At 42.0% G+C, this 24,656-nt stretch overlaps 1 protein-coding gene across 1 annotated transcript in view; it reads left to right on the forward strand.

Moving 5' to 3' along the window:
- LOC311229500 (DENN domain-containing protein 3-like) overlaps positions 1–24,656 on the forward strand; it is a gene marked incomplete at both ends in the record, with an annotated part of 92,080 nt that overhangs the window by 19,479 nt on the left and 47,945 nt on the right. Inside the window, 6 exons of the mRNA XM_084315579.1 lie at positions 1–16; positions 637–796; positions 12,591–12,747; positions 20,261–20,483; positions 22,613–22,692; positions 24,093–24,272. The exon at positions 1–16 is cut by the window's left edge and continues 157 nt beyond it. Of these exons, the coding sequence (XP_084171705.1) occupies positions 1–16; positions 637–796; positions 12,591–12,747; positions 20,261–20,483; positions 22,613–22,692; positions 24,093–24,272 (816 nt within the window). The remainder of the gene's footprint in view (positions 17–636; positions 797–12,590; positions 12,748–20,260; positions 20,484–22,612; positions 22,693–24,092; positions 24,273–24,656) is intronic.

Here is a 24,656-nt window from a genome sequence, read left to right on the forward strand (position 1 = left end):
ATACCACCTGATGTTGGTGCGGTATAATAGATAGATAGATAGATAGATATATAGACAGACAGACAGACAGACAGACAGACAGACAGACAGACAGACAGACAGACAGACAGACAGACAGACAGACAGACTTGTAGAAGGATAGACAGATAGAGAGACAGACAGACTGTTGGACAGATGTGGAACGCCATACCCACAGCCGTAAATTAATGTGAATCCCTACCCTCCTTCAAAACCGCTCTCAAAGAGCACCTACGGGTGGCTGCAATTAGAAACTGGCCCCTGTAAATGTCCAAACCCCCCACCCACCCACCGAACCCCCTACAATGTACAGTTGCTTCCCCTTCGAATGTATATATTTTTTATGATATTTTTCTCTTAAACAGTACTGTATATTTGTATGTCTTGTTGTATGTCACAAATGTCTGGATGTAACAGTACTGTATATCTGTTTGTCATAAATGTTATGATGAATTGAAAATGGGGGACCCTGATGTAAACAAGACGAAAGTCTTTCTCTGGTCTGCATCCCCTTAACAATTGTGTGTATTGAGCCGTACTGTATTGTACCCATTCTGCAATCTGTTAATAAAGTTTTCAATTAAATTAATCAATCAATCAATCAATCCGTGTGTCCAGGTCTGAACGGTCCCCAGAAGCCGGTGAAGGTGTTCCACCTCCCAGAGTTCCCGCCCCCGCTGGCCTTCCACTACGTGCAGAACTATTACTCTGAAATGTTGTGTTCCCTGGGGAAGGCTATCAGCGCTGCGCCGCCCGATGACTCAGCACTACTCGCCAGGTAATCATCCCACTCCCTTTGTCCAGTCACCTAGAGCTCTGGTCTGGTCAAGGCAGTAACATACAGCTCTGGTCTGGTCAAGGCAGTAACCTGCAGCTCTGGTCTGGTCAAGGCAGTAACATATAGCTCTGGTCTGGTCTGGTCAAGGCAGTAACCTACAGCTCTGCTCTGGTCTGGTCAAGGCAGTAACCTACAGCTCTGGTCTGGTCAAGGCAGTAACATACAGCTCTGGTCTGGTCAAGGCAGTCACCTACAGCTCTGGTCTGGTCAAGGCAGTAACCTACAGCTCTGGTCTGGTCAAGGCAGTAACATACAGCTCTGGTCTGGTCAAGGCAGTCACCTACAGCTCTGGTCTGGTCAAGGCAGTAACCTACAGTTCTGGTCTGGTCAAGGCAGTAACCTACAGCTCTGGTCTGGTCAAGGCAGTAACATACAGCGCTGGTCTGGTCTGGTCAAGGCAGTAACCTACAGCTCTGGTCTGGTCAAGGCAGTAACATACAGCTCTGCTCTGGTCAAGGCAGTAACATACAGCTCTGGTCTGGTCTGGTCAAGGCAGTAACATACAGCTCTGGTCTGGTCTGGTCAAGGCAGTCACCTACAGCTCTGGTCTGGTCAAGGCAGTAACCTACAGCTCTGGTCTGGTCAAGGCAGTAACCTACAGCTCTGGTCTGGTCAAGGCAGTAACCTACAGCTCTGGTCTGGTCAAGGCAGTAACATACAGCTCTGGTCTGGTTTGGTCAAGACAAGGCAGTCACCTACAGCTCTGGTCTGGTCAAGGCAGTAACCTACAGTTCTGGTCTGGTCAAGACAAGGCAGTAACCTACAGCTCTGGTCTGGTCTGGTCAAGGCAGTAACATACAGCTCTGGTCTGGTCTGGTCAAGGCAGTAACCTACAGCTCTGGTCTGGTCAAGGCAGTAACATACAGCTCTGGTCTGGTCAAGGCAGTAACATACAGCTCTGGTCTGGTCTGGTCAAGGCAGTAACATACAGCTCTGGTCTGGTCTGGTCAAGGCAGTCACCTACAGCTCTGGTCTGGTCAAGGCAGTAACCTACAGCTCTGGTCTGGTCAAGGCAGTAACCTACAGCTCTGGTCTGGTCAAGGCAGTAACCTACAGCTCTGGTCTGGTCAAGGCAGTCACCTACAGCTCTGGTCTGGTCAAGGCAGTAACCTACAGCTCTGGTCTGGTCAAGGCAGTAACATACAGCTCTGGTTTGGTCAAGGCAGTAACATACAGCTCTGGTCTGGTCAAGGCAGTAACCTGCAGCTCTGGTCTGGTCAAGGCAGTAACCTGCAGCTCTGGTCTGGTCAAGGCAGTAACATATAGCTCTGGTCTGGTCTGGTCAAGGCAGTAACCTACAGCTCTGCTCTGGTCTGGTCAAGGCAGTAACCTACAGCTCTGGTCTGGTCAAGGCAGTAACATACAGCTCTGGTCTGGTCAAGGCAGTCACCTACAGCTCTGGTCTGGTCAAGGCAGTAACCTACAGCTCTGGTCTGGTCAAGGCAGTAACATACAGCTCTGGTCTGGTCAAGGCAGTCACCTACAGCTCTGGTCTGGTCAAGGCAGTAACCTACAGTTCTGGTCTGGTCAAGGCAGTAACCTACAGTTCTGGTCTGGTCAAGGCAGTAACCTACAGCTCTGGTCTGGTCAAGGCAGTAACATACAGCGCTGGTCTGGTCTGGTCAAGGCAGTAACCTACAGCTCTGGTCTGGTCAAGGCAGTAACATACAGCTCTGCTCTGGTCAAGGCAGTAACATACAGCTCTGGTCTGGTCTGGTCAAGGCAGTAACATACAGCTCTGGTCTGGTCTGGTCAAGGCAGTCACCTACAGCTCTGGTCTGGTCAAGGCAGTAACCTACAGCTCTGGTCTGGTCAAGGCAGTAACCTACAGCTCTGGTCTGGTCAAGGCAGTAACCTACAGCTCTGGTCTGGTCAAGGCAGTAACATACAGCTCTGGTCTGGTCTGGTCAAGACAAGGCAGTCACCTACAGCTCTGGTCTGGTCAAGGCAGTAACCTACAGTTCTGGTCTGGTCAAGACAAGGCAGTAACCTACAGCTCTGGTCTGGTCTGGTCAAGGCAGTAACATACAGCTCTGGTCTGGTCTGGTCAAGGCAGTAACCTACAGCTCTGGTCTGGTCAAGGCAGTAACATACAGCTCTGGTCAAGACAAGGCAGTAACCTACAGCTCTGGTCTGGTCTGGTCAAGGCAGTAACATACAGCTCTGGTCTGGTCTGGTCAAGGCAGTCACCTACAGCTCTGGTCTGGTCAAGGCAGTAACCTACAGCTCTGGTCTGGTCAAGGCAGTAACCTACAGCTCTGGTCTGGTCAAGGCAGTAACCTACAGCTCTGGTCTGGTCAAGGCAGTCACCTACAGCTCTGGTCTGGTCAAGGCAGTAACCTACAGCTCTGGTCTGGTCAAGGCAGTAACATACAGCTCTGGTTTGGTCAAGGCAGTAACATACAGCTCTGGTCTGGTCAAGGCAGTAACCTGCAGCTCTGGTCTGGTCAAGGCAGTAACCTGCAGCTCTGGTCTGGTCAAGGCAGTAACATATAGCTCTGGTCTGGTCTGGTCAAGGCAGTAACCTACAGCTCTGCTCTGGTCTGGTCAAGGCAGTAACCTACAGCTCTGGTCTGGTCAAGGCAGTAACATACAGCTCTGGTCTGGTCAAGGCAGTAACCTGCAGCTCTGGTCTGGTCAAGGCAGTAACATATAGCTCTGGTCTGGTCTGGTCAAGGCAGTAACCTACAGCTCTGCTCTGGTCTGGTCAAGGCAGTAACCTACAGCTCTGGTCTGGTCAAGGCAGTAACATACAGCTCTGGTCTGGTCAAGGCAGTCACCTACAGCTCTGGTCTGGTCAAGGCAGTAACCTACAGCTCTGGTCTGGTCAAGGCAGTAACATACAGCTCTGGTCTGGTCAAGGCAGTCACCTACAGCTCTGGTCTGGTCAAGGCAGTAACCTACAGTTCTGGTCTGGTCAAGGCAGTAACCTACAGCTCTGGTCTGGTCAAGGCAGTAACATACAGCGCTGGTCTGGTCTGGTCAAGGCAGTAACCTACAGCTCTGGTCTGGTCAAGGCAGTAACATACAGCTCTGGTCTGGTCTGGTCAAGGCAGTAACATACAGCTCTGGTCTGGTCAAGGCAGTAACCTACAGCTCTGGTCTGGTCAAGGCAGTAACCTACAGCTCTGGTCTGGTCAAGGCAGTCACCTACAGCTCTGGTCTGGTCAAGGCAGTAACCTACAGCTCTGGTCTGGTCAAGGCAGTAACATACAGCTCTGGTTTGGTCAAGGCAGTAACATACAGCTCTGGTCTGGTCAAGGCAGTAACCTGCAGCTCTGGTCTGGTCAAGGCAGTAACCTGCAGCTCTGGTCTGGTCAAGGCAGTAACATATAGCTCTGGTCTGGTCTGGTCAAGGCAGTAACCTACAGCTCTGCTCTGGTCTGGTCAAGGCAGTAACCTACAGCTCTGGTCTGGTCAAGGCAGTAACCTGCAGCTCTGGTCTGGTCAAGGCAGTAACATATAGCTCTGGTCTGGTCTGGTCAAGGCAGTAACCTACAGCTCTGCTCTGGTCTGGTCAAGGCAGTAACCTACAGCTCTGGTCTGGTCAAGGCAGTAACATACAGCTCTGGTCTGGTCAAGGCAGTCACCTACAGCTCTGGTCTGGTCAAGGCAGTAACCTACAGCTCTGGTCTGGTCAAGGCAGTAACATACAGCTCTGGTCTGGTCAAGGCAGTCACCTACAGCTCTGGTCTGGTCAAGGCAGTAACCTACAGTTCTGGTCTGGTCAAGGCAGTAACCTACAGCTCTGGTCTGGTCAAGGCAGTAACATACAGCGCTGGTCTGGTCTGGTCAAGGCAGTAACCTACAGCTCTGGTCTGGTCAAGGCAGTAACATACAGCTCTGGTCTGGTCTGGTCAAGGCAGTAACATACAGCTCTGGTCTGGTCAAGGCAGTAACATACAGCGCTGGTCTGGTCTGGTCAAGGCAGTAACCTACAGCTCTGGTCTGGTCAAGGCAGTAACATACAGCGCTGGTCTGGTCTGGTCAAGGCAGTAACATACAGCTCTGCTCTGGTCAAGGCAGTAACATACAGCTCTGGTCTGGTCTGGTCAAGGCAGTAACATACAGCTCTGGTCTGGTCTGGTCAAGGCAGTCACCTACAGCTCTGGTCTGGTCAAGGCAGTAACCTACAGCTCTGGTCTGGTCAAGGCAGTAACCTACAGCTCTGGTCTGGTCAAGGCAGTAACATACAGCTCTGGTCTGGTCAAGGCAGTCACCTACAGCTCTGGTCTGGTCAAGGCAGTAACCTACAGCTCTGGTCTGGTCAAGGCAGTAACATACAGCTCTGGTCTGGTCTGGTCAAGACAAGGCAGTCACCTACAGCTCTGGTCTGGTCAAGGCAGTAACCTACAGTTCTGGTCTGGTCAAGACAAGGCAGTAACCTACAGCTCTGGTCTGGTTTGGTCAAGGCAGTAACATACAGCTCTGGTCTGGTCTGGTCAAGGCAGTAACCTACAGCTCTGGTCTGGTCAAGGCAGTAACATACAGCTCTGGTCTGGTCAAGGCAGTAACATACAGCTCTGGTCTGGTCTGGTCAAGGCAGTAACATACAGTTCTGGTCTGGTCTGGTCAAGGCAGTCACCTACAGCTCTGGTCTGGTCAAGGCAGTAACCTACAGCTCTGGTCTGGTCAAGGCAGTAACCTACAGCTCTGGTCTGGTCAAGGCAGTAACATACAGCTCTGGTTTGGTCAAGGCAGTAACATACAGCTCTGGTCTGGTCAAGGCAGTAACCTACAGCTCTGGTCTGGTCAAGGCAGTAACATACAGCTCTGGTCTGGTCAAGGCAGTCACCTACAGCTCTGGTCTGGTCAAGGCAGTAACATACAGCTCTGGTCTGGTCAAGGCAGTAACCTACAGCTCTGGTCTGGTCTGGTCAAGGCAGTAACTAGGGGTGTAAAGGTACACGTATCCGTACCGAACCGTTTCAGTGTGTACCGTACCGTACCGTACGGCTGTGTACCGAACGAATACAACGGTATGTTAACCACTAACGACCGCCCACCGGGGGCTGTTTTTTTCACAATCTAATATAATTATAATAATTATTATTTTCTTTACAAGTCGATTATTAATTTCAATATAGAATATTCGTTGACGGCCCTACAAGTACAATTAGTTACTGCACACTACATCACCCCTGAGTGGAACATGGAAAGCCAAACATTCCCCCACTGTACCGAAAACCTGTACCGAACCTTGACTTCAAAACCGAGCTACGTACCGTATCGTGGTTACAAGTTACACCCCTAGCAGTAACCTACAGCTCTGGTCAAGGCAGTCACCTACTACAGAGTGAAGGTGTCAGCACAGAGCACACTGATGGCTCAGATGGAACCACAGTCAAACACGTATATCCTCCACACGGCTCCAATCATAGCTCATCACACGTCGGATGTCGGTGTGTGAAGAATCCAGCTAGTTGGGCGAACAGACCGGACGTTTTCTATGCAAATGAGTTCTTAGGAACCCCTCTTTCTCTCTAGGTATCATTACTTGCGTGGTGTTGTGGAAATTGGAAGTCGTCTTAAACCCTTGGTAATGCATGAAATAAATATGGCTTTTGATACAGTCTTCACAGTCAAAAGTGATTTATTATTATATTCTGCAGAATACAAATGGTGACAAGTCAAGGCAGAGCACACAAAATGCTCTACCCTGAGTTGGACAAATGAATGAACATTTTAATACAGTTTATATAGGGTAAAAGTGGGCAAGGATAACATGATAGTGGTTGATCCAATCACATAGATGACAGCGGTATCATCCAATCCAATACATGCACGTTAAGGAAGTCCCATTCAGGAAAAGCAGTGGTGTAATGTTTACACAGGGCCAATACAGGGGGGTACAAGTGTGCCACGTCATCTTGAGGTCATGATGACAAAGGCAGTGATAATAGTAGTGTGATTCTGAGGAGGGGCAGACAGGGTTTATAGAGATGACTTTTGGGGACATGATAACACGAAGGTGGGGGGTAGTAGTGGTGTACAAGAGTTGGGGCCCAGTCAGCTTGTGCAAACAATGGCTTGTTTGCATAAGCGAACCTTTGCACTCGTTTTTGGGACAGATACAGTGTGTTTATGCTCTGAAATGAAATACATCTAATGGTGATATCATACATAAATAATTTTCCCTTACACTCCCTACTTTTGTTCACAATCTGAACAATAAATAATAGAAAAGTATTTAAATGATATCAACATCACTAATGATATCTCTGTTACAAGTCTAAATACATATATAAAATCATTGTATAAGGGGAACAGTAGCTGTTGTTTGTGGGGGATAGGGTAGTCATGTTCGTATGGAAAAAAGCACTCAGTCAACAGACCAGAGAAAAAATGAGTTTTGCTTTATGCCGGGGAACGTGGGGTGGTGACTGGTGATGGAGGTCGTGGAGAGGCTTTGTCGCTGGGTTTAGGCAGGGCAGCTGTCGTCTGATGGTCGCTAGATTTGAGAGAGAGGTTAGCATCTTCATAGATATGGGTGGACGGAAGGGAAATGTTCGGTGCTTCAATATCAACAAATCGTGGCATGCAAAAATAATTTCAAAGGGTAAAAGACCTGTGCGTGTTCTTTTTTCTCATCAATTGGGCAGTTAAAAATGGCTTTTGAATACAACTGCATCTAGTAATTTTGCAATGAATTTGTGATAAAAAATTGGTTTCCCATCAGATTTTAGGAAATTCCTACACTTCCAGAGCAGTGGCGAATCCTTATGGAAGCCAACGGAAGCCATGCCTCCCTAATATTAAAATATGAATTAATATCAAATATGAAATATAAAAAAAAAAAATATATATATATAATTTCTTTTTAATATAGTTTACATTCTTTTTCATCTGTGTTATAATTTTTAATTTTTTTTTAAATGTCTCCCTCTTCTCCTTCTCACTCCCTCTAACACACTGTCAGACTCACTGTGCTCACTGCAGCTAGTATAGGAGAGAGGCAGGGGGTAGGTCTCTTTCTCCAGGCTTCCAGCATTATAGAGTCCAAATCCGATCCTAGCCAATCAGATTCGAGCTGACTGCCACACCCTAAAAGTTTAAAACGGGGCTGTGAGGAAGACACTCAGCATATTTTCCCCTCTGCACTCTGAACATTGTATTAACCCGTAACTGTTCCCACGGGCCGAATATTACCCCGATCCTCGCGAGATTAAATCCACGGGGACCTCTCGGCGTGCCGAAGCTTTTCCTAAATCACTTCCATCATCGAAAACGAGGGGAAAAGGTCGGCTCGCAACCCTGAAAATGTCGCATGATTTAAAAAACGCTGTATTAAGTGAGCCTATTATGGGATCCACGCGAGCTTTCTATCGTGGAAACATCTGGGCGTCCCGCAACTTTTACTCATTCACATGTAGCCCCGAAAATGCTTAGAAAAGGAAAACAGAAAGCGTGGAATAAACTCGCCGAAACGGAAAAGTCTCCCACGGGCGCGCCGTGATTCCGATCCGCGTGAAAATATTCACGGCCATAGAGGAGACCGTGGGACACCTTTTTGCAACCAAATATGTGTCTCGAATTTGCTCCCACGCGGCGCGCGAAATCGTGCAAGGAAAAATCGGACCAAAAATGAACCAATGCTCCAGCAGTATTAATGACCCTGATGTAAACAAGACAAACGTCTTTCTCTGGTCTGCATCCCCTTATACAATTGTGTGTATTGAGCCGTTCTGTATTGTACCCATTCTGCAATCTGTTAAATAAATAAAAATAAAGTTTGACTGGCCGCCGAGCCATACTGTAGTGTACATGGTGACTGCTTGACTTAAAAAAAAAAAAAAAAAAAAAAAAAAAATTATAAAAATATTTAATAATTATTTTTTTTTATAGTTTTTTTGGCTTCCCCTGTTATTTTACCCACGCGACGCCACTGTTCCAGAGGTATCTGGAATCTTGTGTGACAGCCTTATCTTGGCCTTGGTGGCAGGCTTCAATGAGGGCCACTAGTTCTGCAGCCGGGGCTGAATAGTGGAAGGAGAGAACCAGAACACACACAGACAATAATCAGTTACAAGGGAGAAAAAGTTATAATTAACAGGATGGAATTCAATCAATGTCGTTCTGTTTGAATAACAAAACCCATGCAGAGCAGATAAAACAAAAATAAAAGATAATAAAAAGAAAATACGCTTTCCATTGATAGCTTTCTAGTAGGTATTTATAAACATTTGAGGAATACTTCACATAATGTTTCTAATCTGTAAATGTTGTGTAACAGGTGTGTGTGTGTGCATCACTCCCCTTGTTCAGTTGCCTGGTGTGGTGACGTCCTCTCCTCTCCGCTTGGCTCGTTCCTCCCCCCTTTGCGTCCTCTCAGCTGGCGTGCTGCCGTCCTGTGCTCCGTTGTTGTTCTGATGACTATGATCTGCGTCTGGACAGTCTTTGATCCAATGGGTTCCGGAGCCACAATGGAAACAGGTGTTGCGGCTGGGCTTAATGAAAACGCCAGTGTTGGCTTGTCCTCGTCTGTCACGTCCTTGGCCTTTTCCTCTGAATTTGCCCTGTCCACCTCGACCCAAGGACATTACTGCTTGTATCATAGTGAGTTGAGCTTCTGCTGTGGTTCTCTGGCCTTTAACCTTTCGCTCAGGTTTAGTTTGGTGTTGTTGTTCAGCGTGAATGGCGTGTCTGCGGACTTCTGCACAGGTTGCTTCTTCCCAACAGAAAACCTTGGCAGCACTTGTTACGTGTGGGAGGAGTCCTGTGAGAAAAGCGGATTTGATGTGGTAGTCCCACAGGCTCCCAGCCAAGTCTGCAGCCTCTGGCTCGGTCAGTCCGCTGTTATCTGTGAAGACCTTGTGCATGCAAGTGTAAAAGTCAGCGACAGTTTCTTGGGGATCTTGTTTGCATGCAGTAATCTTCCCCATATCCACTTGATGTGGAAAAGTGACTGCAGTGTTCAGGGCGTTTACAGTTCTGGGGGCTGGTTCTTGCTTCGTCGGAGTGTAGGGGCAGGCAGTAGGGCTGGGCGATATGGCCTAAATATGATATCACGATATTTTCTGACCTTTCGGCGATACACATCACGATGTTTTTCTTTTTTACCCCAAACAATTCATTATGAGGCTTACCAAGACAGTATTTGAGTTTGCAAGCTAACATTAAAGACAAAATAAAATACCCATGCATTTAGCATTTTTATATTATATATTAGATTTAGATTATTAGATTATATATTGCATATATTTAGCAATGAGATATTATATGATTTAGATATGAAATATGATGAATTGAAAATGGGGGACCCTGATGTAAACAAGACTAAAGTCTTTCTCTGGTCTGCATCCCCTTAACAATTGTATGTATTGAGCTGTACTGTACCCATTCTGCAATATGTTAATAAAGTTTTAAATCAATCAATCAATCAATAGCATTTTAGCATTTTTATGAAACTACTGTATATATGTATGTCTCTAAATGTTTTGATGAATTGAAAATGGAGGACCCTTATGAAAAAAAGCCGAAAGTATTTTTCTGGTCTTCATCCTCCTGTACTGTATTGTACCCATTCTGCAACCTTTTAATAAAGTTTTCATTCATTCATTCTGACGGAAACATAATCATTTTGATTGACAGTCGAGTCTGCCAATTACGTCACACCGCTTGCCCCCGCCCTGCTGTTCTTAGCACCAATCGGCAAGCGCTATTAGTTTGACTTCCTGAATGTCCTGTGTGCTGAACAACAACAAAGCTACTAACGTTAGCTCCCCGCGGCCGTCGAGTAGGAGACCAGTGCTCCACAGGATAACTAAATGAGGCATAATGATTTTACTACAACGAATGTTATAATAAAAGCCTTTCCATACATCTGTCTGATTGAAAACTTTATTAACAGACCGCGGAATGGGCATATCTCAGCACGGGCTGAGATATGAACGAGTAACGTGTGGACAGATTGACGCGACACAATCCTCTTGGGCAAAACATCACGATATCCACGATACGTTGAAAAAGTGTATCGTTAATGAACTGTACCCGATATTTATATAATATCGTCATATCGCCCAGCCCTAGCAGGCAGGCTGTGGTGAGACGGTAGGTGGGTCGGAATCGAGGCAGAGGAGAGTCAGATCACACACACCACCGGGCAGAGCTGGATACAGGGAAAGAGACAGAGAAAAAGATTGTGTGTTATCTGTGATTAATGGATTTCCACTATTTCCCTCCATGGTAACTATTGTCAACGTATGCATTCCTCTCTTTTTTTTCAACTTTTTCACTTATGTAAAAAGAAATAAAAAAATTTGAAAACCCAAACCCCTTTTATCAGTGAGACAATTTCCAAGACATATTTTAAAAAATCAGATCCTTCACTGTGCTTCCTAGGGTGTGTCATTCCCCTTGTACTCTGCAGTGTCCCTAACACTGTTCACTAGTGAATATAGTAGACACAAAACGTCTTTTGTGAATTTACTCTTAGTTCTTAAGGCAAGAATAACTAAACCTCGTAGACCAGCTACTTATGCATAGGCTCCTACCTTATGCCCTAAACCCTAACTGAACTTACTGTAACTCATATGCCCTAACCCTAACTAACCTACACTGTAAACACACATATGCTATAGCCTTTCAATAAACCTCTGACTCATATGCTATAGTCTTAAGCCTCGAACTCATCGCTATAGCCTTTCAATAAAACTCCTCCAACCCATACGCTATAGACTTATTATCTCTGTTCAGGCGGCCCCAGTGAAAGACATGGTTTGGTGCATCTTATAATCTGTGCATAAAAGCTCTTCAAATTTGGAAATAAATACACATCACCTAGTTTATGACGGCTTCAATTTAGAGTTTGCTGGATTGGCGTGGAGTCGATCCAAGTCTGCTCCAGGTCAGCTGGCCTCCCGTCCCTTGAAATGTCGGGGTTTGGAGAAGAACCACCTGTAGTGGTTCCCGGTTGCGATCCCACAGCTTTCCTTGGAGCGTCCCTGGACCGTTTCTCGCAGCAATCTGGGTCACGGCAACATCTGTTGTGGAAATTGGAAGTCGTCTTAAACCCTTGGTAATGCATGAAATAAATATGGCTTTTGATACAGAGTCTTCACAGTCAAAAGTGATTTATTATTATATTCTGCAGAATACAAATGGTGACAAGTCAAGGCAGAGCACACAAAATGCTCTACCCTGAGTTGGACAAATGAATGAACATTTTAATACAGTTTATATAGGGTAAAAGTGGGCAAGGATAACATGATAGTGGTTGATCCAATCACATAGATGACAGCGGTATCATCCAATCCAATACATGCACGTTAAGGAAGTCCCATTCAGGAAAAGCAGTGGTGTAATGTTTACACAGGGCCAATACAGGGGGGTACAAGTGTGCCACGTCATCTTGAGGTCATGATGACAAAGGCAGTGATAATAGTAGTGTGATTCTGAGGAGGGGCAGACATGGTTTATAGAAATGACTTTTGGGGACATGATAACACGAAGGTGGGGGGTAGTAGTGGTGTACAAGAGTTGGGGCCCAGTCTGCTTGTGCAAACAATGGCTTGTTTGCATAAGCGAATCTTTGCACTCGTTTTTGGGACAGATACAGTGTGTTTATGCTCTGAAATGAAATACATCTAATCGTGATATCATGCATAAATAATTTTCCCTTACAGTGGTCTAGTGAACACAGTGTGTATTAATCTCTCTCTCTCTCTCTCTCTCTCTCTCTCTCTCTCTCTCTCTCTCTCTCTCTCTCTCTCTCTCTCTCTCTCTCTCTCTCTAGGTATCATTACCTACGTGGTCTAGTGAACATAGTGTGCAGTAAACATCTGGATGCGTTGGATGAATTCCAGGCTCTTTATAAAACTGATTCAGACATTTTCCCGTCTGAGATGGTCAAGTCTCTAGTCGACTCACTGCCTGATGCTGAGCGCAGTCAGGTATTAACCTTAATATACCTTAATATATAACACCTTAATATACCTTAATATATAACACCTTAAAGGAAAACTCCAACATTTTGGGAAATTAGCTTATTTGCCATCTACCCTGGAGTTAGACAAGAAGATACGTACCCTTTTTTTTCTCTGTGCATGCAGTAGGAGTAGGAAGATGCGCACCGTAGCTTAGCGTCAGTCACTGGAAGTAGGTTCCTCCATTAGCCTAGTTCCCAACGTCTTCCTACTCCTACTGCATGCACAGAGAAGACAAATGTATGTATCTTCTTGTCTAACTCCAGGGTAGATGGCAAATAAGCTAATTTCCCAAAATGTTGGAGTTTTCCTTTAATATATAACACCTTAATATATAAAGCCTTAATATACCTTATATATAACACCTTAATATACCTTAATATATAACACTCTCTGAGACACACATACATGTAGACATTAATATCTCTCTGAGACACTCATACATGTAGACATTAATATCTCCCTCTGAGACACACATACATGTAGACATTAATATCTCTCTCTGAGACACACATACATGTAGCCATTAATATCTCTCTGAGACACACATACATGTAGACATTAATATCTCTCTGAGACACACATACATGTAGACATTAATATCTCTCTGAGACACACATACATGTAGACATTAATATCTCTCTGAGAAACACATACATGTAGACATTAATCTCTCTCTGAGACACACATACATGTAGACATTAATCTCTCTCTGAGACACACATACATGTAGACATTAATATCTCTCTGAGACACACATACATGTAGACATTAATATCTCTCTGAGACACACATACATGTAGACATTAATATCTCTCTGAGACACACTTACATGTAGACATTAATATCTCTCTGAGACACACATACATGTAGACATTCATATCTCTCTGAGACACACATACATGTAGACATTAATATCTCTCTGAGACACACATACATGTAGACATTAATCTCTCTGAGACACACATACATGTAGACATTAATATCTCTCTGAGACACACATACATGTCGACATTAATATCTCTGAGACACACATACATGTAGACATTAATATCTCTCTCTGAGACACACATACATGTAGACATTCATATCTCTCTGAGACACACATACATGTAGACATTAATATCTCTCTCTCTGAGACACACATACATGTAGACATTAATATCTCTGAGACACACATACATGTAGACATTAATCTCTCTCTGAGACACACATACATGTAGACATTAATATATATCTGAGACACACATACATGTAGACATTAATATCTCTCTGAGACACACATACATGTAGACATTAATATATCTCTGAGACACACATACATGTAGACATTAATATCTTTCTGAGACACACATACATGTAGACATTAATATCTATCTGAGACACACATACATGTAGACATTAATATCTCTATGAGACACACATACATGTAGACATTAATATCTCTCTGAGACACACATACATGAAGACATTAATATCTCTCTGAAACACACATACATGTAGACATTAATATCTCTGTGAGACACACATACATTTAGACATTAATATCTCTATGAGACACACATACATGTAGACATTAATATCTCTCTGAGACATACATACATGTAGACATTAATATCTCTCTCTGAAAAACACATACATGTAGACATTAATATCTCTCTCTGAGACACACTTACATGTAGACATTAATATCTCTCTGAGACACATATACATGTAGTCATTAATATCTCTCTGAGACACACATACATGTAGACATTAATATCTCTCTCTGAGACACACATACATGTAGACATTAATATCTCTCTCTGAGACACACATACATGTAGACATTAATATCTCTCTGAAACACACATACATGTAGACATTAATATCTCTCTGAGACACATATACATGTAGTCATTAATATCTCTCTGAGACACACATACATGTAGACATTAATATCTCTCTGAGACATACATACATGTAGACATTAATATCTCTCTCTGAGACACACATACATGTAGACATTAATATCTCTCTGAGACACACATACATGTAGACATTAATATCTCCCTCTGAGACACACAGACATGTAGACATTAATATCTCTATCTGAGACACACTTGCATGTAGACATTAATATCTCTCTGAGACACACAGACATGTAGACATTAATATCTCTCTGAAACACACATACATGTAGACATTAATATCTCTCTGAAACACACATACATGTAGACATTAATATCTCTCTGAGACACACATACATGTAGACATTAATATCTCTCTGAAACACACATACATGTAGACATTAATATCTCTCTGAGACACACATACATGTAGTCATTAATATCTCTCTGAGACACACATACATGTAGACATTAATATCTCTCTCTGAGACACACATACATGTAGACATTAATATCTCTCTGAGACACACATACATGTAGACATTAATATATCTCTCTGAGACACACAGACATGTAGACATTAATATCTCTCTCTGAGACACACATACATGTAGACATTAATATCTCTCTCTGAGACACACATACATGTAGACATTAATATCTCTCTGAAACACACATACATGTAGACATTAATATCTCTCTGAAACACACATACATGTAGACATTAATATCTCTCTGAGACACACATACATTTAGACATTAATATCTCTATGAGACACACATACATGTAGACATTAATATCTCTCTGAGACATACATACATGTAGACATTAATATCTCTCTCTGAAAAACACATACATGTAGACATTAATATCTCTCTCTGAGACACACTTACATGTAGACATTAATATCTCTCTGAGACACATATACATGTAGTCATTAATATCTCTCTGAGACACACATACATGTAGACATTAATATCTCTCTCTGAGACACACATACATGTAGACATTAATATCTCTCTCTGAGACACACATACATGTAGACATTAATATCTCTCTGAAACACACATACATGTAGACATTAATATCTCTCTGAGACACATATACATGTAGTCATTAATATCTCTCTGAGACACACATACATGTAGACATTAATATCTCTCTGAGACATACATACATGTAGACATTAATATCTCTCTCTGAGACACACATACATGTAGACATTAATATCTCTCTGAGACACACATACATGTAGACATTAATATATCTCTCTGAGACACACAGACATGTAGACATTAATATCTCTCTCTGAGACACACATACATGTAGACATTAATATCTCTCTGAAACACACATACATGTAGACATTAATATCTCTCTGAAACACACATACATGTAGACATTAATATCTCTCTGAAACACACATACATGTAGACATTAATATCTCTCTGAGACACACATACATTTAGACATTAATATCTCTATGAGACACACATACATGTAGACATTAATATCTCTCTGAGACATACATACATGTAGACATTAATATCTCTCTCTGAAAAACACATACATGTAGACATTAATATCTCTCTCTGAGACACACTTACATGTAGACATTAATATCTCTCTGAGACACATATACATGTAGTCATTAATATCTCTCTGAGACACACATACATGTAGACATTAATATCTCTCTCTGAGACACACATACATGTAGACATTAATATCTCTCTCTGAGACACACATACATGTAGACATTAATATCTCTCTGAGACACACATACATGTAGACATTAATATCTCTCTGAGACACACATACATGTAGACATTAATATCTCTCTGAGACACACATACATGTAGACATTAATATCTCTCTGAAACACACATACATGTAGACATTAATATCTCTCTGAGACACATATACATGTAGTCATTAATATCTCTCTGAGACACACATACATGTAGACATTAATATCTCTCTGAGACATACATACATGTAGACATTAATATCTCTCTCTGAGACACACATACATGTAGACATTAATATCTCTCTGAGACACACATACATGTAGACATTAATATCTCCCTCTGAGACACACAGACATGTAGACATTAATATCTCTCTCTGAGACACACTTGCATGTAGACATTAATATCTCTCTGAGACACACAGACATGTAGACATTAATATCTCTCTGAAACACACATACATGTAGACATTAATATCTCTCTGAAACACACATACATGTAGACATTAATATCTCTCTGAGACACACATACATGTAGACATTAATATCTCTCTGAAACACACATACATGTAGACATTAATATCTCTCTGAGACACACATACATGTAGTCATTAATATCTCTCTGAGACACACATACATGTAGACATTAATATCTCTCTCTGAGACACACATACATGTAGACATTAATATCTCTCTGAGACACACATACATGTAGACATTAATATATCTCTCTGAGACACACAGACATGTAGACATTAATATCTCTCTCTGAGACACACATACATGTAGACATTAATATCTCTCTCTGAGACACACATACATGTAGACATTAATATCTCTCTGAAACACACATACATGTAGACATTAATATCTATCTGAAACACACATACATGTAGACATTAATATCTCTCTCTGAGACACACATACATGTAGACATTAATATCTCTCTGTGACACACATACATGTAGTCATTAATATCTCTCTGAGACACACATACATGTAGACATTAATATCTCTCTGAGACACACAGACATGTAGACATTAATATCTCTATCTGAGACACACTTACATGTAGACATTAATATCTCTATCTGAGACACACTTACTTGTAGACATTAATATCTCTCTGAAACACACATACATGTAGACATTAATATCTCTCTGAAACACACATACATGTAGACATTAATATCTCTCTCTGAGACACACATACATGTAGACATTAATATCTCTCTGAGACACACATACATGTAGACATTCATATCTCTCTGAGACACACATACATGTAGACATTAATATCTCTCTGAGACACACATACATGTAGACATTCATATCTCTGAGACACACATACATGTAGACATTAATATCTCTCTGAGACACACATACATGTAGACATTAATATCTCTCTGAGACACACATACATGTAGACATTAATATCTCTCTGAGACACACATACATGTAGACATTCATATCTCTCTGAGACACACATACATGTAGACATTAATATCTCTCTGAGACACACATACATGTAGACATTAATCTCTCTGAGACACACATACATGTAGACATTAATATCTCTCTGAGACACACAGACATGTAGACATTAATATCTCTATCTGAGACACACTTACATGTAGACATTAATATCTCTCTGAAACACACATACATGTAGACATTAATATCTCTCTGAAACACACATACATGTAGACATTAATATCTCTCTGAGACACATATACATGTAGTCATTAATATCTCTCTGAAACACACATACATGTAGACATTAATATCTCTCTGAAACACACATACATGTAGACATTAATATCTCTCTCTGAGACACACATACATGTAGACATTAATATCTCTCTGAGACACACATACATGTAGACATTAATATCTCTCTGAGACACACATACATGTAGACATTAATATCTCTCTGAGACACACATACATGTAGACATTAATATCTCTCTGAGACACACATACATGTAGACATTCATCTCTCTCTGAGACACACATACATGTAGACATTAATATCTCTCTGAGACACACATACATGTAGACATTAATATCTCTCTGAGACACACATACATGTAGACATTAATATCTCTCTGAGACACACATACATGTAGACATTAATATCTCTCTGAAACACACATGCATGTAGACATTAATATCTCTCTCTGAGACACATATACATGTAGACATTAATATCTCTCTGAGACACACATACATGTAGACATTAATATCTCTCTGAGACACACATACATGTAGACATTAATATCTCTCTGAGACACACATACATGTAGACATTAATATCTCTGAGACACACATACATGTAGACATTAATCTCTCTCTGAGACACATACATGTAGACATTAATATATCTCTGAGACACACATACATGTAGACATTAATATCTCTGAGACACACATACATGTAGACATTCATCTCTCTCTGAGACACATACATGTAGTCATTAATATCTCTCTCTGAGACACACATACATGTAGACATTAATATATCTCTCTGAGACACACATACATGTAGACATTAATATCTCTCTGAGACACACATACATGTAGACATTAATATCTCTCTGAAACACACATACATGTAGACATTAATATCTCTCTCTGAGACACACATACATGTAGACATTAATATCTCTCTGAGACACACAGACATGTAGACATTAATATCTCTCTGAGACACACAGACATGTAGACATTAATATCTCTCTGAGACACACAGACATGTAGACATTAATATCTCTCTGAGACACACATACATGTAGACATTAATATCTCTCTGAGACACACATACATGTAGACATTAATATCTCTCTGAGACACACATACATGTAGACATTAATATCTCTGAGACACACATACATGTAGACATTAATCTCTCTCTGAGACACATACATGTAGACATTAATATATCTCTGAGACACACATACATGTAGACATTAATATCTCTGAGACACACATACATGTAGACATTCATCTCTCTCTGAGACACATACATGTAGACATTAATATCTCTCTGAGACACACATACATGTAGACATTAATATCTCTCTGAAACACACATACATGTAGACATTAATATCTCTCTCTGAGACACACATACATGTAGACATTAATATCTCTCTGAGACACACAGACATGTAGACATTAATATCTCTCTGAGACACACAGACATGTAGACATTAATATCTCTCTGAGACACACAGACATGTAGACATTAATATCTCTCTGAGACACACAGACATGTAGACATTAATATCTCCCTCTGAGACACACATACATGTAGACATTAATATCTCTCTGAGACACACAGACATGTAGACATTAATATCGCTCTGAGACACATATACATGTAGTCATTAATATCTCTCTGAGACACACATACATGTAGACATTAATATCTCTCTGAGACACACAGACATGTAGACATTAATATCTCTCTGAGACACACAGACATGTAGACATTAATATCTCTCTGAGACACACATACATGTCGACATTAATATCTCTCTGAGACACACAGACATGTAGACATTAATATCTCTCTGAGACACACATACATGTAGACATTAATATCTCTCTGAGACACACATACATGTAGACATTAATATCTCCCTCTGAGACACACAGACATGTAGACATTAATATCTCTCTGAGACACACAGACATGTAGACATTAATATCTCTCTGAGACACACAGACATGTAGACATTAATATATCTCTCTGAGACACACAGACATGTAGACATTAATATCTCTCTGAGACACACAGACATGTAAACACTAGTATCTGATTTCATTCTGTTGCCAGGCCGACCGGCGCCCGGAGCTGAAGCGCCTCATCTGCCGCGTCAACAGAGACCAGGAACAGGAGCGTGCGCGCCACGGCAACGAGCGGGAGGAGGGTGCCGTGAAGCGCTTCCAGCTGCCGAAAAAACCCATGCAGCTGGAGGAGTTTGTGAAGTGTGTCCAGGAGTCTGGCATCGTCCAGGACCACAACACCGTCCACCGGCTGTTTGAGGCTCTGACTCTGGGTAAGACCACAACACCAGGCTGTTTGAGGCTCTGACTCTGGGTAAGACCACGACACCAGGCTGTTTGAGGCTCTGACTCTGGGTAAGACCACGACACCAGGCTGTTTGAGGCTCTGACTCTGGGTAAGTCCAGGACACCAGGCTGTTTGAGGCTCTGACTCTGGGTAAGACTACGACACCAGGCTGTTTGAGGCTCTGACTCTGGGTAAGACCACAACACCAGGCTGTTTGAGGCTCTGACTCTGGGTAAGACCACGACACCAGGCTGTTTGAGGCTCTGACTCTGGGTAAGACCACGACACCAGGCTGTTTGAGGCTCTGACTCTGGGTAAGACCACGACACCAGGCTGTTTGAGGCTCTGACTCTGGGTAAGACCACGACACCAGGCTGTTTGAGGCTCTGACTCTGGGTAAGACCACGACACCAGGCTGTTTGAGGCTCTGACTCTGGGTAAGACCACGACACCAGGCTGTTTGAGGCTCTGACTCTGGGTAAGACCAGGGTCAAGGTCAAGGTCAACTTTATTTATGAAGCACATTTAAATCAACCGAAGTTGTACCAAAGTGCTGTACAATATAAAAACAGAAATACTAAAAGAAAATACAAAATACAGACACACACAGTCATAGAAACTACAATAATAAATTTTTAAAAACAAAATAAACAAACATGGGTGTAAAGTGCTTGAGTAATTGTACTTTGTTACAATACTTAAGTACTGTTTTTGCAGGATTTGTACTTTACTCGAGTATTATTAGGTTTGTATACTGTATACTTTTACTCAATTACATTTCAGAGAGAAAAAAAACATACTTTTTTACTCCTTGCATTTAAAATGCAGACCTACAAAGGACAAATCTTGCAGGTCCAACCATTTTAATTAGTATATTTGTTTCTCTGGCCGAACTGACGTTAACGTTATTAATCATGCGGCCGCACTTTATTTAAAAACAGCCAATCAATGGAAAATGAACCCGCCCATACCCATGCTGATTGGTCCTTGTGCAAGACTAGAAAGCAGGGATCTTTGATTAAACAAGAAGAATAGACAGACAAAAAGTTTTTACTTTTACTTTTTAATACTTAAGTACATTTAAAAGTAAAAACTTTTTTAGCCAGATACTCTGACTTTTACTTGAGTACGATTTTGAGACGGTACCCATAGTTTCACTTAAGTATAATTTCTGGGTACTTTTTACACCCCTGGGCAAGACCACGACACCATCACAGACTGTCTGATGCCCTGACTGTAGTTAAGACCATCACAGTAATAATATGACTGTAGTTAAGACCATCACAGTGATAATATGACTGTAGTTAAGACCATCACAGTAATAATATGACTGTAGTTAAGACCATCACAGTGATAATATGACTGTAGTTAAGACCATCACAGTGATAATATGACTGTAGTTAAGACCATCACAGTAATAATATGACTGTAGTTAAGACCATCACACGGATAATATGACTGTAGTTAAGACCATCACACTGATAATATGACTGTAGTTAAGACCATCACACTGATAATATGACTGTAGTTAAGACCATCACAGTAATAATATGACTGTAGTTAAGACCATCACACTGATAATATGACTGTAGTTAAGACCATCACACTGATAATATGACTGTAGTTAAGACCATCACAGTAATAATATGATTGTAGTTAAGACCATCACACTGATAATATGACTGTAGTTAAGACCATCACACTGATAATATGACTGTAGTTAAGACCATCACAGTAATAATGACTGTAGTTTAGACCATCACACTGATAATATGACTGTAGTTAAGACCATCACAGTGATAATATGACTGTAGTTAAGACCATCACAGTAATAATGTGACTGTAGTTAAGACCATCACACTGATAATATGACTGTAGTTAAGACCATCACACTGATAATATGACTGTAGTTAAGACCATCACAGTAATAATATGACTGTAGTTAAGACCATCACAGTGATAATATGACTGTAGGTATATCGATTAATCTAACTTCAATTGAGTTTCGTCGCTTCCCATGATCATGAAAACAAGTTAATCGACAAAAAACGTGTGTGTGCGTGTGTGTGTGTGTGTGTGTGTGTGTGTGTGTGTGTGTGCGTGTGTGTGTCTCAGGTCATCAGAAGCAAGTGTCTCCAGATCTGTTTAGAGTTTTCTACACCATCTGGAAAGAGACTGAGTCAGAGGCTCAGGAGGTCTGTCTGTCTGTCTGTCTGTCTGTCTGTCTGTCTGTCTGTCTGTCTGTCTGTCTGTCTGTCTGTCTGTCTGTCTGTCTGTCTGTCTGGCTGTTCAGTTCAGTTCAGTTATTTTTTATTTCGGGCTTTGGACACATAACAACAGTCATTCCATAAATCGTATATAGTACATAATAGTGTATACAGCACATATATAATGTGATGTGAGATATATAGTACATGATATAATATAGTACCATAATATAATAGTATATACTGTAAATATGTCTGTCCGTCCGTCCGTCCGTCTTCCTTCCTTCATATTAGTAGAGTGGTATCATTTTGATGACTTGAGCATTGGTATAATTAATTTTAGATCATTGGTATAATTGTGATCCTTGGTATAATTCTGATCCATGGTATAATTCTGATCCTTGGTATAATTCTGATCCTTGGTATAATTCTGGTCCATGGTATAATTCTGATCCTTGGTATAATTCTGGTCCATGATATAATTCTGATCCATGGTATAATTCTGATCCTTGGTATAATTCTGATCCATGGTATAATTCTGATCCATGGTATAATTGTGACCCATGGTATAATTCTGACCCATGGTATAATGTAACGTCCCCAGGGCCGGCCCTTGCTGGGCCGGTTATGAGAATGACATTGGACATTTCCTCCCCCCTGACAGTGGTCTCCTACCTGGTCCCCTACTTCCCTCTAGTGGCCAGAGTAGCCTGATGGTGCAGGCGGCCATCTTGGTTTGGTTCAAGATTATAGACTTAATCTCTAGTTATTTATTATCTTGGGCCACCCCTGTCTTTGTGTGATGTCGTCTCCCTGTCTGGTTGTTTTGTGTGTCATTGCTCTTGTGTCTAGTTGTGTTTATGGATTCATTGCTTTTTGTGTCTAGTTGTGTTTATGGATTCTGTGTTTTGGCCTGGCCCTGCCAGGTGTTGAATTAGTGTTGGTATTTAAGTGTGGGTTTGTCATCACTTGCTGGTGGCATCACTTCTCCAGTACCCTCTTTGTTACCCTCACCTACCTCCGTGTTCCCCTGCCCGTCGTTCCTCTCCTGTGCCTTGCTTCATGCTATTGAGTGTTGTAAGTAGTTATTGTATTCCGTGTCCTTCAGTGTTGTTCTGTATTAGAGCCAGCTCGGCTGAGCCATTGTATTTTCCGTTTTGTATCGTTTCGTCGTCCCAGTAAAGCCTATATATATTCCACGTTACCCTGCCGTCTCTGCCTCCTCTCTTCCCGGTCTGCATATTGGGTTCTCCTCTCCTAATCCTAACAGTATAATTGTGACCCATGGTATAATTGTGACCCATGGTATAATTCTGACCCATGGTATAATGGTGACTCATGGTATACCTGTGACCCATGGTATACCTGTGTCTCTCTGTCTCCGCCAGGTGTGTCTCCCTGGTTCCGTGTCTGAGCGTCTGGACGCGGGGGAGTGTGTGTTCAAGCTGTCGTCCTCGGTCAGAACCAGTCGTGGCGTGGGGAGGATCGCCCTGACCCAGAGACGCCTGTTCCTGCTGCCGGGGGGGCGACCCGGATACATAGAGATCGCTCAGTACAGAGAGCTGGAGGTCAGTACATACTGTACATACAGTACAGAGAGCTGGAGGTCAGTACATACTTTTGATTTCCCCAAGGGGATCAATAAAGGAATATCTTATCTTATCTTATCTTATACTGTACATACCAGAGAGAGAGAGGGACAGACAGACAGACAGACAGACAGACAGACAGACAGACAGACAGACAGACAGACAGACAGACTGATTCTGAATCGATCTTCATTTGAATTAGCGATTATCGATTCATAAAATCCCAAGATCGATCTTTAAAACAATTTATATATATATTTTTTTTCCATCCCCCGATTTAGTCCCTTCCTGGTCGTTGCGCGCATTGCCCCACTGTTGGTCTGGGGAGGGTGTAGACCAGGGGTCGGCCATTATGTTTGGCCT

This window comes from Notolepis coatsorum (genome assembly GCF_963971535.1).
Source record: "Notolepis coatsorum genome assembly, chromosome: 6".
In the NCBI taxonomy this organism is placed as follows: Eukaryota; Metazoa; Chordata; class Actinopteri; order Aulopiformes; family Paralepididae; genus Notolepis; species Notolepis coatsorum.